This window comes from Bos mutus, chromosome 4 (assembly GCF_027580195.1).
Source record: "Bos mutus isolate GX-2022 chromosome 4, NWIPB_WYAK_1.1, whole genome shotgun sequence".
In the NCBI taxonomy this organism is placed as follows: Eukaryota; Metazoa; Chordata; class Mammalia; order Artiodactyla; family Bovidae; genus Bos; species Bos mutus.
Window position 1 is genome coordinate 31,089,495 of NC_091620.1, and position 17,828 is coordinate 31,107,322.

The 17,828-nt window shown below is 35.8% G+C and overlaps 1 protein-coding gene across 2 annotated transcripts in view; it reads left to right on the forward strand.

Annotated features, from left to right (window-relative positions):
- Positions 1–17,828, forward strand: part of LOC102284135 (WASP like actin nucleation promoting factor) — a 79,384-nt gene that overhangs the window by 41,924 nt on the left and 19,632 nt on the right. For both annotated transcript variants that reach the window (XM_070369297.1, XM_005893450.3), the window contains exons 2-6: positions 138–272; positions 2,875–2,961; positions 4,557–4,653; positions 8,011–8,034; positions 17,491–17,659. In XM_070369297.1, the coding sequence (XP_070225398.1) occupies positions 138–272; positions 2,875–2,961; positions 4,557–4,653; positions 8,011–8,034; positions 17,491–17,659 (512 nt within the window). The remainder of the gene's footprint in view (positions 1–137; positions 273–2,874; positions 2,962–4,556; positions 4,654–8,010; positions 8,035–17,490; positions 17,660–17,828) is intronic.

The following is a 17,828-nucleotide window of genomic DNA, read 5'->3' on the forward strand; positions in this document are numbered from 1 at the left end:
GTTTCTTCGGGTCCAGAATTTAGGAGCAGGTTGGCAGGGGGTTCTGGTTCAGTCTCCTTGCATTCAAGGTGTTAGTAGGGGCTCAGTTATCATAGTGTAATTTTTAATCTAATGGCTATAAATTTGATGTTTTGCAGACCATGTCTTCGGCAGTGGTACAGTTATATGCAGCAGATCGGAACTGTATGTGGTCAAAGAAGTGCAGTGGTGTTGCTTGTCTTGTTAAGGACAATCCACAGAGATCTTATTTTTTAAGAATATTTGATATCAAGGTGAGTTTTGTTTTGCCTTAACTTAAAGTGTAGATGATTAGGTTTTCTACCTCAATTGTAATTTAGTATAGATTTGTTTATCCTTTATGTAATATTTAAATTATACTTAATGTTAGATGAGTAAAGCTTGGTTTGAGATATTGAAGCATGGGCATTGTGATCAAATTGGCAGTAAACCCTAAGCCAAATGTGAATAGTTGCCCATTTTATCTGTCCACATATTAAAGGTTTTGCTGGTTTGTCTGTTTTTATTCTTTTGGATTTGGACTTTGCCCACATTCTCTTATTTTCTAATGATACTCTTTTTATTCCATCCTGTCCATCACAGACTAGCATATATAGTTCTTGCAGGGAACTACAGAAGTGTATCTTAGCTTGGTATGTTCTTATTTACTGCAGCCTGGATTTAAAGTATTATACAATATCTATAGTAATGTATTTGCTGCCTATTTTATGTTGTTTCTCAACATAGGTATATTCAGATTTTCCCAGCTTTGTATCCCTCTGTCTCAAGTGTAAATCCACCTTGTCTTAGATTGGATGCCCTTTGTCAGGAATTCATCTCTGATAGTCACTGTAAAAATCATCTTTTTGCTGAGATGAAGTCTCTGTTTATCTTTTAAAATCTTTTCTGTGGGTAAGCCTCCTTACTTAATATTTATGTGTGGCAATAAGTATAATAGGGTTGTAGTTACAAAAAAAAAAAAAAAACTAACTTTAAACTCCTGGACAGTACTTATGATTAAATAGGGTGTAATCAAACTGCTTTACTTTTCTGGGCTTCGGCTTATTTATTTGTAAAGTGCACTGACCATCTGGGTCTGTTGCAGAGTATTTCCCTGAGAGTAAGTTTAAGTCACTGCCCTTTGTAAATTAGTAATTTGTAACACCCATTTCACATACTTCAAGACAGCTGAGAGATGTGGTGTACTCCTGTTACTAACAGGAGTTTAACCATAGCAGCAAATTCTAGGGGGTAGGGAACACATGCATAGTTTAAAAGACACTCCTAAGTCCTTTGATATATTTCTCATCAGCAAGGAGAAGCACTATTTAGAAAGCAGATATACATAGAACTCCACTGAGAAGAAGGGGATTCCATTATAAAGGTCATAATGTGTGTGGTGGTGGTTTAGTTGCTAAATCATGTCCAACCCTGTGCGACCCCGTGGACTGCAGACCATTAGGCCCCTCTGTCCATGGAATTCTCAGGCAAGAATACTGGAGTGGGTTGCCATTTCTTTCTCCAGGAGATCTTCCCAACCCAAGAATTGAACCCAGGTCTCCAGCATTGAAGGCAGATTCTTTACCAACTGAGCTATGAGGGAGGCCCCATTACATGTGTACAGCATTTTAAAATATTTTTGAATTGGTGGTCTAGGTGGAACCTTGCATTTCAGAATAGGGCTGTGATTATATTTCCTTAACCAGTCATCTCCAATTATAGATAACCATTGCTAAATACTTACAATTAGCCACATTTGGTATTAAGGTTAATTATATTTCTTATACTAAGGCTATCGATATGACAGTCACTCATGGATCCCTTAACCATAGTTTAACCTTGTACACTTCAATCATCATTCTCTTTCTGCTCATGATTGATAGTACTTATACCAATGTTTAATTAGGAGTTCAGTTCAGTTGCTCAGTCATGTGACCCCATGGACTGCAGCACGCCAGGCTTTCCTATCCATCACCAACTCCCAGAGCTTGCTCAAACTCATGTCCATTAAGTCAGTGTTGCCATCCAACCATCTCATCCTTTGTCGTCCCCTTCTCCTCCTGCCTTCAATCTTTCCCAGCATCGAGGTCTTTTCCAGTGAGTCAGTTCTTCTCATTAGGTGGCCAGAGTATTGGAGCTTCAGCATCAGTCCTTCCAGTGAATATTCAGGACTGATTTCCTTTAGGATGGACTGGTTTGTTCTCCTTGCTGCCCATGGGACTCTCAAGAGTCTTCTCTAACACCACAGTTCAAAAGCATCAATTCTTTTGGAGAATTAATTAATCAGAATTAATTTTGGAGAATTAATGATAATTTATTAATAATAAATCAATTAATTAGGAGACCACTCTGCAAAAGTTAGAAATTCAAAGATTGTTAATGAACAGTACAGAGAAGGCATATTTGACCCTCTCAGTGTCTACAGAATTGAGGAAAAAAGAATGAAATCCAGTAATACTTGATATGTACACTCTAAATACTGCTGATAGAACTATGCTTTGATAATCAGTGCATGTACAAAAGAATCTTACCACTTCTAACATTGATGATCTAGTAATTGTTCTAGATATGTATTTGACCAAGTATATATTTGGAAATGCTTGGCTAACAAGATTATATCTTAGCATACTGAGTTCAACTCACTTGGTATGTAATTTTTATGAAAGAAACAACCAATATTTACTGTTTTGTTGCTACTTATTAAATTGTGTGATATGTTGTTTATGTATTGTACATATATGTGCTCTGTGTGTAAAGGCTATTAATATAAACAGTGCCCTAATATGAGTCATCTCCTTTATTTTTGTTCCTTTTCTTTTTTGATTCCTAGAGGTTTTCTTATTGGTGACTCTTATTTCAACTTTTATTTTTTTCTAGGATGGGAAACTATTGTGGGAACAAGAGCTATACAATAACTTTGTATATAATAGTCCTAGAGGATATTTTCATACCTTTGCTGGAGATGTAAGTCATATTTCCTTTATTTCCCTGTTTAGTGTAATTGCGTTTACATTTGTCTGTGGAAAGTATGTGCTTTTTGTGTAAATCCATTGTATAAAATATAAGGAGTTATTTTACTTTTAAAAGCCTAGTCACAGATATTACGGCTTAATAGGAAGCAATGGCTAAGATTTTAAGGGAAAAAAAAGGTTTCCGAGAGGAATGTAAATGTAATTTGGCATGTAGAAGAGGTTTCTTTTTCATCTTCTCTGTCTTATATAGTTTTAACCTGTCTGTGTGATTTTGGACAAATAGTTTAACTCTCTGAATTTTAGTTTTCCTGTCTATAAAAATGAAACCCCTAATCCATGGTAACTTTTAAATATTGAAGATTATATTGCCATACAAATTATTTTGTGAAAGAATAATTCATGGCCTAGAAGAGTACTAAAATGAAGTGTTAGCTGTTCACTTCTCTCCAACTCTTTGCAACCCCATAGACAGTAGCCCACCAGGCTTCTCTTTCCATGGATTCTCCAGGAAAGAATACTGGAGTGGGTAGCCATTTCCTTCTCCAGGGGATCTTCCTGACTCAGGAACTGAATCCAGTTCTCCCGCATTGCAGTCAGATTCTTTATTGTCTGAGTCACCAGGGAAAGTGAGACAGGGGAAACAGAATTTTAAAAATTTATTGCCTGTACCTGGGAACAGGGCTTCTTTGGTGGGTGAGGGGTAAAGAATCCACCTGCACTGCAGGAGATGCGGGTTCGACCCCTGGGTTGGGCAGATCCCCTGGAGAAGGAAATAGCAACCCACTCCAGTATTCTTGTTTGGGAAATTCCATGGACAGAGGAGCCTGGAGGGCTGCAGCCCATGGGGGTCACAAAAGAGATGGACACAACTTAGCAACTAAACAATGACAACAACAGCAACATACTGGGGGACAATGTTAAAATGATTTTTGTACTACATACTCACAGGAGTTGTCTGAGGGAGGACTAGATTGAGTGACTTTAATACTCTTTGTTTGCATATTTGTATTTCCTAGATTTTCTACAATAAAAGGTTGGATTAGATGATATATCTGTCTTTTCAAAATGTATTTTCTTCTTTCTTTGTTATTTTTCACATTTTTCGTCATTGTATGTAAATATATGTACATACATAAAAGTGTGGACTAAATGCCATTATAATGTCAAGTGTGTTCTCACACTTTTAATAATGTACGTGAATACCTGTAATTAAGCTGCAAAATAAAATCATAAAAAAGAAAGAGTTGATCTGCATTTGATCAGTGTTTCTAGTGTTTGCCTTTTCAAATCCAAATGTTTACAGAGCTCTATTGAAGGATCAAATTCTGTTCACTCTTTTTTTTTTTTATTGAAGATGAAGCATCAGTTTAACATTTGAGTGTCTACTGTAACATAATAGTAGTCTTTTACTCTACCTTCTCCATGCTTTTTGCCTTCTTAAATTATTCAAGTGATTAAGTTCTTGTGTGCTAATAAAGTAAGGTTGCTTTCTTCAGAAATGTACTTTTGTTGGTTATTAACTTTTTTGTTAAATAAAGCTTAATTTATAGGTTTTGTTGTTTACCTTTTCTGTTGAAAATATTTCAGACCTGTCAAGTTGCTCTTAATTTTGCCAATGAAGAAGAAGCAAAAAAATTCCGAAAAGCAGTTACAGACTTGTTGGGACGACGACAAAGGAAATCTGGTAAGCATTTTTTAAAAATTTCTTTAAACAGGAGCTGGCTGTGGCTTACGGGACAGATCTGTTCTACCATCTATTTTTGTAAACAAAGTTTTATTAAAAACAACTATACTTGTTGATTTACATATTGTTCTTGACTATATTTTCTCCCACAACACAGTTGGATAGTTGACAAACACTATGAAGCACAAAGCCTAAAGTAATTCCTATCTGGCCCTTTACACAAAACAGGTCACTAATTTTCCCTTTAAAAAACTGACTATTTTTATTGGGTTGATTTTCTTTTTTTTTTAGAGAACTCCAGTAATCTTTTTCGTTGATAATATTTAACATACACTGACTCTTAATGTTTGCATTTTTATTTCATTATTTGTAACTCACATTTTAAAAAGTATTCTATATTTTGTGAACAAAGACTTTAGGCAAGCCTAGAAGCAGATATGCAAAGTTGCAAACAAGATCTGTAAACATTGCTTTTTCTGTTTTGTACCTAATGTTGTATGTTATAAAATCATAAGGAACTTAGTTTAATGCATGAGACTCTAATATATATAAGACATTAGCAAATGATGCAGGATAATATAGAGCTTTAAATTCATTGATGTAGAACTAACTACTCAACAGTAGTCAACTACCAGGCATTCCTGTTGTAAAGTGGGAAAAGGGTGATTGAGAAAGGTAAATCTCTCCAGAATCATCTTCTTAAGCAGATCACTTGTAGGACAAATAGCTTATGGGAGATGCAACCAGCAAATAGATCCCCTTGAAACTAGCTATGCTCATATATTCCTTGAAAAAGTCTTTTTGTACGTCCAAGTATACGTTACCCCAGTTTGAAAATCACTGTATTCAAGGATCTGCTTTACCAGTAAGAGGGAATAAATCATGAAAAAGGACAGGAATATAAAGGCGTGTGTTACATTTTATACATGTTAACTTATTTTAATGGGTTTCCAAGGAGGAGGTAATGTGCAAAATGAAAATAAAATGAACTGAGTTGTTGCCTCACTGTCATCTTATTATATCCTCTTTGTAATGAGTGAATAGAATTATTAGGCACCTATTGTTTTTTACTCCTTTTTGGAGCCAGGGTTGTTTACCGCTTGATTCCATGCTGTGGAAGAATTTAATTCTGTGGAAGAATTTGAGGTTCAGTTCCTATTTCAGTGACATGTTGTGGTGCTAGGCCAGAGGCTCCCTGGAACTCCTTTTAGTCAAACTGTGTGACATTTTCAATATAAAAACAAGTTTAAAACACTTCTTACCATGTGAAATAATTGACTTTGAAATAGATAGGGCACCTAAAGGTGTCTTTCACCTGGTGCAGGAATTCTGTTTATGCAGTTCTTAAGCTTTTAGTCATAGTGTTTCAGAAGCAGAAAGATGGAAACCCACATGGGAGACAGCTGATTTATCACTGGGCATCCTGTCATGCTAAGTCAGCCTTCAGCCTCGCCTCTCTTTAACTTAGATGCATGGGGACCAACTTTTGGAGCAACAAATAATCAGCCAGTTTTAATTTGGAAGCCATCTACCTACCGTGCCCTCCTTAGGCCTTCACTTCTTTAGCTTAACCACTTCCATTTTGTTATTCCTCACATAATATAATTTATAGACTCACTGTCTGTATATTGTGCTCTGAATGCACTATAGATTTTTATATCTTCTTCAAATGATCCACATTTAGAAAATGGTCCTGCTTCAAATATGATGTTCAGGTTTGAATGTAGTACTCCAACCATGGTATGACTAGTACTGTGATACTAAAAACTTCCCCTGATATGATTAAACACTATTCTGCTAATGTTTCTAGTAAACACTTTACACCATTCGCTTTCATTTTTAGTTCAACCAAAGATCTCTTTTTTTCTTAACATGGTACTCAAGCCAGGATAGTGTTATATTCTAAGTAATTGCATTTTAGAACTTATACTCTGAACTTTACATTATCTCAGCATATTTCCATGTTTGTGTCACCACCAGTTTAAGAAGTATTTCCTCTCTGGATGCAGATGTAACATCACCTTAGAAACTAGAGATTTGACATTCATGGACACAGGATGTGCTTATATCAAATGTTTCAGAAAATTACTTCATCAGACCACCGGATGGAGTAATCCATTTGTATTTCCCATTGCCAGGATTTTCAAATTGCCCCTCAATTAAATCCTATTAATTTTAGGATTGTGACTGTTTAGAAACTAAATATTTTATTATATTTTTATTTATGGTATTTGGAAAATTTGGAATATTTTGGAAATATGATTTTGGAAAATTTTGTATTACAAAAGTCTGTGGAAATTGTGTTTGTTGGAAATTCTTCAACCACTTTTGAACTTTCATGAAAGGAAAATTGTGTCAAACCTAGTATGAATGCAAGACTATGAGTATGAATGCAACAGGTTAATAGCAGTTCTCTTGGTATTACTCCTCCTTAGTTGGCTATAGTTTTTCAGTGTTATTTCTGTCTGCCCCCATGCTTAGGCATCTATAGGTGTTTTCATTAGCTTTATGCTTTCATTCAGTCCCATAGCTTTAAATACTATTTGCTGCTGACTCCCAAAATTTTATCTACCCCCTTTGACCTCATTCCTGACCTTCAGACTTGTGTGCTCCAGTTGTGTGTCAGAATAGCCTTCAAACTTATATGTATGAACAGAACACTTAATCCAGGCTCCCCAACCTGATTTAGACCTGCTCCTACTCTCCTGGTCTTCCCTGTCCCAGTAAAAGGCATTGGCTCTACCTTGTCACTCTGGCTCACAGAGGTTCTTCATAAACCCTATCAGTGAGTCCTATTGTCTCTACCTTCAAAAACGTGTCTTGAGTCTGTTTCTCACTTCTGTTGCTACCACCCTAATCCAAGCCACCGTCGTTTGTCATCTGGACTACCTAACGCTCTCACTTGTCCCTCTGCTGTCACTGTATGCCCCTTACTCTCTCTTTTCCACATAATAACCAGGCAGAACTTTTAAAAACAGATTAGATCATGCCATTTGTATTCAAAACCTTGTAAGAGCTTCCTATCATATATGAAATACAGTCTATATTCCTTAACCCATGTCTTGTGGGATCCTACATGCTCCAGTTCCCTGGTTTCCCTTCTGACTTCTCTCCTTCCACTCTTCTTTGGTTCACTGCAGTCCAGTATTATGGTTTTGCCTTTATGCTGTTCTCTCCTGAGGGCCTTTAAATATGTTCCTTCTCTTGCTTTTTTCAAATGGTGCCCAAATGTCAGTTCCTCAGAGAAACTCTTATTAACCACTTATAAGAGTAAGACAGTTTAGATGAGTTAATTTTTTATGTTGGTTTTTGTATTACATATGTCTAATAATATTCTTTCAATTTATTTCCTAACAGAGAAAAGACGAGACCCCCCAAATGGTAAGCTCTTCAATAATTATTGATCAAAAAAATTTTAGGTTGTAATTTAATCCTTGTAGAAACAAGTATCATAGACATTGTGCTCAGTTGCTTCAGTCATGCCCGACTCTGTGCAACCCTATGGACTGTAGGCCGCCAGGCTCCTCTGTCCATGGGATTTTCCAGGCAAGAAAACTGGAGTGGGTTGCCATTTCCTTCTCCAGGGGATCTTCCGACCGAGGGACTGAACCCAAGTCTCTTACATCTCGGGCATTGGCAGCCAGGTTCTTTATCACTAGCGCCACCTGGAAAGCCCCATCATACACATTAATACCTACTATTTAATATGTATGATTAAATACTGTAGTATATTGTGTTCTTATTTTAAAATAAATAATAGGTGGGGACTTAGAAATGTACTATTCTTTGGCTTTTTTCTAGGATGAGGGAAGACAACAAAGGCTGCCGTTCATTATTACATCTTAATTCCTTATGTACAGTTGATTTAAGTTCAAAAATTATACAAACTGGTCTTAATGTTTTCCTTAAAAAAAACAGTAAATGTTATCTATCATATCTCTTCATTTCCTGCTCTCATGTTTCTTTTTTTTCTTATTTCAAAAGATTATTTTGCAATAGGAATATGAAACTAGCCCCTTTCAGAATGAACACTTAACTATTCTGGTATGTTTAAATAAATAGTAGCTGTGCTTACTGTGCTGATGTGTTTAGAACACATAGTAGCTGCACATAATCCTCTTTAATTTGATAATGAAGTAATGTGGATTGAAGTATTAGTAACTGAAATAATACAGATTCATTTATTTAAAATCTATGTATTTATACTAAAGAATAAAAACAGGATACTAAGATATAAAGGACAAGGTCCTAGATCTTTTGTGCAGAGTTTCATCCTGGGTCCCATAAACTCTGGCTGAAGTTTTGTGCTAAATGTTGTATGTATGTTCTTTTCTCTGGGGAGAGGGGATCCATGGCTTTCATCACATTGAAATGGGATCCCTGATCCTATGATAGTAAAGAACTATTGTTCCAGGAGCCTTTGTTATAGTGGGGAATATAGCTGCTGCTTTTTCAAAGGCATCTCAATTATCTCATCAGAATATAGGATGATTATTCAGGGAAACATTTAATATAGTACAGAGTTCTTAATATATGACAACTGTTGGTGGTGGTTGGTTTTTGTTTCTTTTAAACCAACATATTACTTTCTGATTTTGTCCTTAAATTTGTTTTTGTGATATAATAACATGAACCAGACATTGCTGTATTAAATTTTGGATTATTTACCTTATTAGAATTTTTTAAAAAACTTGACTACCTTCAATAGTACTTAATATGTGCCAAGCATTGTATACTTTGACTTTCTCTTTGAATGGAAATTTTTAATACTTAGTCCTGTAACAGGACTGCTTGGGGATAAATAAAGTAATCAAAGTGTTTAGCATGGTGCTTGATACTAGTTACCATGATGAAGACAGTGACAGTGATCATACTCACAGCTACCCTTTAATGGTCATTTGCTACCTGCCAGGCACTGTCCAGAAACCAATTGAAGTAGCTGCTATTATCCCTGATGTAGGTGAGAAGACTGGCACGATAGGTGACTTGCTCAGGGTCACAGAACTAGGAAAGTGGAGCAAGATTCAGTCTCAAGTGTTCCAGCTCCAGAGCCTGGCCCCGTAACCACTTTGCTGTAACCACTGTGCTACATCAGGATAGTTTTGAAGGAAAAACTGAGACCTAGAGAGGGTACGTAACATGCCTTGAGGTGTGCAGCTAGTATGTCACAGAAACAAGGGAAGCAGAGCAGCTGAGCCAGAAATCTTGCATCTGTGAACCTTTAATGTAGCATTAGAAGTTTTTCCACTTGTGTGCTCAATATTTTAATCTCCTCTTTTAATTTGTTAAACTATTTGGCCTTCTGTGAGCATATATTAAGTAGCAGTGTGGAAGGCTTCCTAGTGTTAGCATCTTTAGGGAAAGTAATCTGAGATTATAAAGTGTAGATGTTGTACAAATAACATAATTAAAGTTAAGGATGTAAGTACTTTTTGATTTTTGTAATTTAATTAATACATATAAAATATGTTTTTGAAGAGGCACCTAATCCACAATGGTTTGAATTTGGATATTCTTTATGTGACAATGATGTCTTATAACTTTATTATCCCTAGTAAGAAATACTCATAATTAAATTTAGTTTCTTTCTCTGAAATGGTTCTTGTTTTAAAATCTTAAAATATAAAGTTTTAACCTTTTGGCACAGTGGTCCCAAACTTTTTTCATTAAATAAACAGAAAATTTAAAAATGGTATTGTTAAAAAATTATACAGCATGTGTTGCCAATATTTGCATACTTATTTATTTATAAGATACACATACAATTATTAATAGAAATTTTCATATTTTTCCCTGCAGTGCAGTTGCTTGCCTTGTTCTCCCCATGGTGGAGAGAGGACTCAGGAAGGTGGCCTATTGCTTTTCTGCATTTGCTGCGCTGCCACTAGGTGGCGATGGATACTTTTAACTGCCTTGCAGAGTCCATGCAGGGGCTTTGTCCCAATCCTCATTTCGATCAGTCTAGCCGACCTTTTCAAATTGTAACTGTAAAAAAGACACTTTATGTAGAAGTAACATGTATTCCTGCCCTAAAGTACAATTAGGACATGTGTTTTCCTCATTAACTCCTAATCCATACACTTTTTTTTTTTTTTTATTGGTCAACCTCACCTTTTAACTTAGACACTTTCCAATGATTTGTTCTCAGCTTTATGACTGCTTGACATCAGAGGTCACTAGGCCACCTGTTTCTCAACTATTTTACCTTGGTGAGAGCTCTCTGCTTTTTATGTAATTAAGCGGAAGAGTTTAGTTTGTTCTTTTAGTTTTAAATTTAACTAGAAATGCTGTTGAGTGAGAATATTAAAAAACCTTTTCTCTGACAGTTGTCGTTCATCAGAAGAAGGTAATTTGTCATAACTGCTTTTTGAAAAAGAAGGGAAACAGCCCCCCTTCATTATGTATTTACGTAATACATGTTCTTAGGATGAATGTAATTTCAGAAATGGAATAAGTAAAGTTTACTAGAAATGATTTATTTCTGTTACCATATCTTTCATAAACTTTATTTTAAAAATGATTCTGTACTATATACAAGTTATTAATTTTTTAGTCTGTCACTTTTAACTATTTAATTAGGCTTTAGAACATTATTTTAAATTTATTTCCTAACATCTTCAAACTGTAAAGTAAATGCTGCCAACAAAAATTGCCAAACACTTAGTCTCTTGAATGTGTAAAAAGCCCTTTTTTCTAAATTTTGAAACTCATAACCATTTCTTGTAACAGTTGGACCACAAACTAAGAGAACTGATAAATTGGTAAAGACATAAAATATACTTACTGTAAAGTTAGTGCTGTTGATCAGTCTTGGCATTTAACTGTTGTGTAAAAGGTACTCTAGTTAATAGAGTAGTGGACTAGACACCAAGACAGCAGAGTTTACCTTTCCCTTTGTCACTGACTGTGTGACTTTAGACAGGTCACCTGCCTCTTCCTGTCCTTAATTGTTGTTTTTTGTTTGTTTTGTTCTTTATTATAGAAAGAACACATCTGAGTATCATTCTGTTGGTGATGACACTGTCCTTAGTTTTTGTCTATAAAATGAAAGATTTTGAAAAACTAGCTAATTTCCCAGCTTATACCAGTTTTTTTAATAGGTCTCTAAAATCTGAATTTTTCTATATAGACTTAATTAAGTAGTGTTTTAACCAATACTGATGAAGTTTCTGTGAAATAAGTAAGTAGCTAATGGCACAGCTTTATGAACTGCTTGGTAGATGCATAACAATATATCCACACCTGATTTTGGAGGAGGGTGAGGAGGGGAAACTTTGGTATTTATTCTGAATATCAATTATATTTCATTCCTGTCCTTTTCATCCTTGACTTTCTTCAGAGATGGCTGAGTCATTTTCTCCAGTGAGTTGTAAATCAGGCTTACAAGAATCTTAACTTTATTATTTCCCAGAAAAGAATTTACTAGCTTGAATAATTTAAACTGTTAACTTTACCAACTTTATACCATTTAGGATATTCTTAGGATAATAGGTTACTTTTATATAAACTAAAGTAACATCAAAATATTTTTATTTTTCCTAAAATTAATTATAATTGTTAAATTTTTGTTTTGTTTTTCCGGCTGCACCACACAACTTGTGGGATCTTAGTTCCCCAACCAGGATTGAACCCAGTGCTCATGCAGTGAAGTGCAGAGTCCTTACCACTGAAACACCAGGGAATTCCCAAATTTCTGTTGTTTTATAATGGAGAATCTGGTTATTCCTTTATTATTGCTTTTTAGACACACCTATTTCAGGAAGGATGACAGCATAAAGAGAGTATCTAACTCTGATATACCTCAAACTGACTTCAGTTCAGTTCAGTCACTCAGTCGTGTCCGACTCTTTGCGACCCCATGGACCACAGCAAGCCAGGCCTCCCTGTCCAAAACCAACTCCTGGAGTTTACCCAAACTCATGTCCCTTGAGTCAGTGATGCCATGCAACCATCTCATCCTCTGTCGTCCCCTTCTTCTCCTGCCCTCTATCTTTCCTAGCATCACGGTGTTTACAAATGAGTCAGCTCTTCGCATCACGTGGCCAAAGTACTGGAGTTTCAGCTTCAACATCAGTCCTTCCAATGAACACCCAGGACTGATCTCCTTTAGGATGGACTGCTTGGATCTCCTTGCAGTCCAAGGGACTCTCAAGAGTCTTCTCCAACATCACAGATCAAAAGCATCAATTCTTCGGCACTCAGCTTTCTTTATAGTCCAACTCTCACATCCATACATGACCACTGGAAAAACCATAGCCTTGACTAGACGGACCTTTGTTGGCAAAGTAATGTCTCTGCTTTTTAATATGCTGTCTGGGTAGGTCATAACTTTCTTTCCAAGGAGTAAGCGTCTTTTAATTTCATGGCTGCAATCACTATCTGCAGTGATTTTGGAGCCCAAAAAATAAAGTCAGCCACTGTGTCCACTGTTTCCCCGTCTATTTGCCATGAAGTGATGGGACTGGATGCCATGATCTTAGTTTTCTGAATGTTGAGCTTTAAGCCAACTTTTTCACTCTCCTCTTTCGCTTTCATCAAGAGACTCTTTAGTTCTTCTTCCCTTTCTGCTATAGGGTGGTGTCATCTGCATATCTGAGGTTATTGATATTTCTCCCAGCAATCATGATTCCAACTTGTGCTTCTTCCAGCCCAGCATTTCTCATGATGTACTCTGCATATGAGTTAAATAAGCAGGGTGACAATATACAGCCTTGACATACTCCTTTTCCTACTTGAAACCAGTCTGTTGTTCCATGTCCAGTTCTAACTGTTGCTTCCTGACCTGCATATAGATTTCTCAGGAGGCAGGTCAGGTGGTCTGGTATTCCCATCTCTTTCAGAATTTTCCACAGTTTATTGTGATTCACATAGTCAAAGGCTTTGGCATAGTCAATAAAACAGAAATCGCTGTTTTTCTGGAACTCTCTTGCTTTTTTGATGATCCAGCGGATGTTAGCAATTTGGTCTCTGGTTCCTCTGCCTTTTCTAAAACCAGCTTGAACGTCTGGAAGTGCATGGTTCATGTATTGCTGAAGCCTGGCTTGCAGAATTTTGAGCATTTCTTTACTAGCATATGAGATAAGTGCAATTGTGCAGTAGTTTGAGCATTCTTTGGCATTGCCATTCTTTGGGATTGGAATGAAAACTGACCTTTTCCAGTGCTGTGGCCACTGCTGAGTTTTTCAAATTTGCTAACATATTGAGTGCAGCACTTTCACAGCGTCATGATTTAGAATTTGAAATAGCTCAACTGGAATTCCATCACCTCCACTAGCTTTGTTCATAGTGATACTTCCTAAGGCCCACTTGACTTCACCTTCCAGGATGTCTGGCTCTAGGTGAGTGATGACACTGTGATTATCTGGGTTATGAAGACCTTTTTTGTATACTTCTTCTGTGTATTCTTGCCACCTCTTCTTAATATCTTCTGTTAGGTCCCTACCATTTCTGTCCTTTATTGAGCCTATCTTTGCATGAAATGTTCCCCTGGTATCTCTAATTTTCTTGAAGAGATCTCTAGTCTTTCCCATTCTATTTTCCCTCTGTTTCTTTCCACTGATCATTGAGGAAGGCTTTCTTATCTCTCCTTGCTATTCTCTGGAACTCCACATTCAAATGGGTATATCTTATCTTTTCTCTTTTGCTTTTAGTGTCTCTTCTATTCACAGCTCTTTTAAGGCCTCCTCAAACAGCCATTTTGCTTTTTTGCATTTCTTTTTCTTGAAGATGGTCTTGATCCCTGTCTCCTATAATGTCACGAACCTCCGTGCATAGTTCATCAGGCACTCTATCTATCAGATCTAGTTCCTTAAATCTATTTCTGACTTCCACTGTATAATTATAAGGGATTTGATTTAGGTCATACCTGAATGGTCTAGTTGTTTTCCCCACTTTTCTTCAATTTGTCTGAATTTGGCAATAAGGAGTTCATGATCTGAGCCACAGTCAGCTCCCGGTCTTGTTTTTGCTGACTGTATAGAGCTTCTCCATCTTTGACTGCAAAGAATATACTCAGTCTGATTTTGGTGTTGGCCATTGGTGATGTCTGCGTGTAGAGTCTTCTCTTGTGTTGTTGGAAGAGGGTGTTTGCCATGACCAGTGCGTTCTCTTGGCAAAACTCTATGAGCCTTTGCCCTGCTTCATTCTGTACTCCAAGGCAAAATTTGCCTGTTACTCCAGGTGTTTCTTGACTTCCTACTTTTGCATTCCAGTCCCTTGTAATGAAATGATTGCTGCTGCTGCTAAGTCACTTCAGTCGTGTCCGACTGACTCTGTGCGACCCCATAGACGGCAGCCCACCAGGCTCCTCCATCCCTGAGATTTCTAGGCAAGAACACTGGAGTGGGTTGCCATTTCCTTATCCAATGCATGAAAGTGAAAAGTGAAAGTAAAGTCGTTCAGTCGTGTCCAACTCTTAGCAACCCCATGGACTGCAGCCCACCAGCCTCCTCCGTCCATGAGATTTTCCAGGCAAGAGTACTGGAGTGGGGTGCCATTGCCTTCTCCATGAAATGATTAAGGGGGTTCTTAAATGTTATTAAGTATAAAGATAGGAGAGTAATAATTTGCAGCAGCATCTTTGAATGGTGTTGCTAATAATGATGAGTAATGATAAATTGTAAGAGGAGAGAAAACAGAAAGAGAAGAATGAGAAGTAAAAAGTGAGCACTAGATAAGTCTATGAAGATACTAGTATGACTCCAGTTCAACCCTTTAACATTTGAATTCTCATTATTTTTAATAAGTCCCTTTTTTGGAAACTACAGTGAACTCAAATCTTGAATCTGAACAAATTTGAAAATCTAGTTCTTTATCTCCTATTTAATAAACTTCCTATATTGCTTAACTAACCTTTAATTTTTGGTCCAATTATTGTCAGATTATTCCTTGATGCTAAATCAGCTTTTAATGGTTTTATCCATATTTTTCACTAGCTTCCATTTTTTTCCAAGAAGAATTTTTACTTCTTGCCAATATGAGCAATTTCCTACAGAATTTTGTATGAAACTATAAATAGAACTTTTAGACATTTACATACTGTACTTAATGACTTTGAATATTAAGGGAAAATAGCTGAATTGTGTATATCTTTTAGTTGTGCACAAATTATTTGTCTGATAAATTGGCAGATGGCGTTTATAATTTTATTTTTACTGTATTTCATCTTCAATAGTAGAGTTGAGGGAGAAAAAATTAGTTATATATAGTTTCCCATGGAGATAAGTGTTTTTTTTCAGACAATGTTTATGAATAGGTTGCCTTTGAGGTTTTCAGGATAATTGAAGAACTATTGTCAAGTTGGCATTTAGTGATCACTCAGGATACATTAGCCTATAATTTCTTAGAGTTTCTATCTGCCATTCTATGGTTGTGTTGGAGATTCCATACACCACCCCTCCAGTTGGTGATTCACTAGAAGGACTCACAAGACTGAGCATATAGTAAAGATCTCTTACAGTGAAAAAATACAAAGCAAAAACAAACAAAAAAAAAGGGAAAACACGTGGGATTAAGTCTGAGGGGAACCACACACAATCTTCCAAGAGTATTCTGTCATTGGTCACAGGGAATGTGCTTAATTTCTCTAGCAATGAGTTGTTGCAACACACATGAGATGTGTTAAGGAGAAACTCAGTGCCTGGGGTTTACTGGGGGCTAGTCATGTGGGCATCTTCTGTCTAGTACATACCAAGATTCTAGACTCACAGAAGGAAAGCAGGTATCAGCATAAAACATACTGATAGTACTAATAGTTGAGACACAATGAGCCCATCTTATCAGGGAATAAGAACCCTCTTAAAATCCTAGATCCTTAGATGCCAGCTAAGGGCCAGCCTTGCAAGCAGGCCTTTCTAAAGATAGCAGTCTTAGGCCTACTCTGTTAACTCTTTCTCTGCATAATAGTGATTATATTTTATACAACGTTTTTAAAATTGTCATTACTATGATCATCTCAGAGGAGTTTGGTCTAATAGGAAGTTTTGTCATACATTAAGAGAATCATACATTTAAATGGAATCTCTGAGGAACATGTGTTGCCCTTCAGTTTAATTTTTAAAGGAATTTTTAAGATGAATTTGTTTCATTCAGACTTTCATACCTTTAAGAGCAAGAGTACTTTTATGAATTATAAAACAAAATTTTTTGTGCTACATTTAGTGTCACTTCTGGAGATGCTGTTAATAATACCTGAAAATGCCTAAGGTCTTTTTGCTGTTGATCCTTGTGGAAGATGGAATGTTTTAAGAATTTTTGTGTCTTAAATTTTTGAGCTATATACTTCTGATAGCCAAAGTATATGTATAGTAATGAGAAAGATGCTACTAGACTTAAATATTACTGTTTTGGAAAAAATGATAATAATAATTATATAAGCATTTTTTTCCTCATAGACTAATAAAGTTGAAATAAAGAAGTAAAACTAGATTTCTTTACTAGATTTAAAACAAAGATGCTTCTTTTCTTTTATTATTCTTATGTAATGTATGCCACTTTATTAATGAATAATGTGTTGGATGTGAAGCTTGTAATAGTCAAAATTTAATGGGTCAGATAAATTTAAATTCTTGTTGAAAATTCATTGTACTTTATGAGATTTAGTATTATAAAAATAGTTTTCTTTGAAATAATGTATCTATGCTAATTTAAGAATTTGTTACAGACTTCTGCAGTTTAAGAATTTTTGAAATTTATTATTTATAAAAATTAACATGTGATTTTAAAACAAATAATTTATAGTATTGAAGTGGTCCTGCTTCAGAAAAAGGTATTTAAATTATAAATTATGATTGTGATAATTCTTAAATCTCTTTCATATTATTTTGACTTTATTTGCAGGTCCTAATCTACCCATGGCAACAGTTGACATAAAAAATCCAGAAATTACAACAAATAGATTTTATGGTCCACAAATCAACAACATCTCCCATACCAAAGAAAAGAAAAAAGGAAAAGCTAAAAAGAAGAGGTTAACTAAGGCAGATATTGGAACACCAAGCAATTTCCAGTAAGGCAGTTCTTTTATTATTCTTATCTTTACTTTTGATTTATTCATTTCTGCTCTTTTTTTAAATTGTTAGAAAGTTCTATTTTCTTTTTGGGAGACCCCTTACCTTTATCGCTTGCATACCTTCTGCTATAATTTTGTTGTTGGAGTTTTTAAAGGCTATTGATCA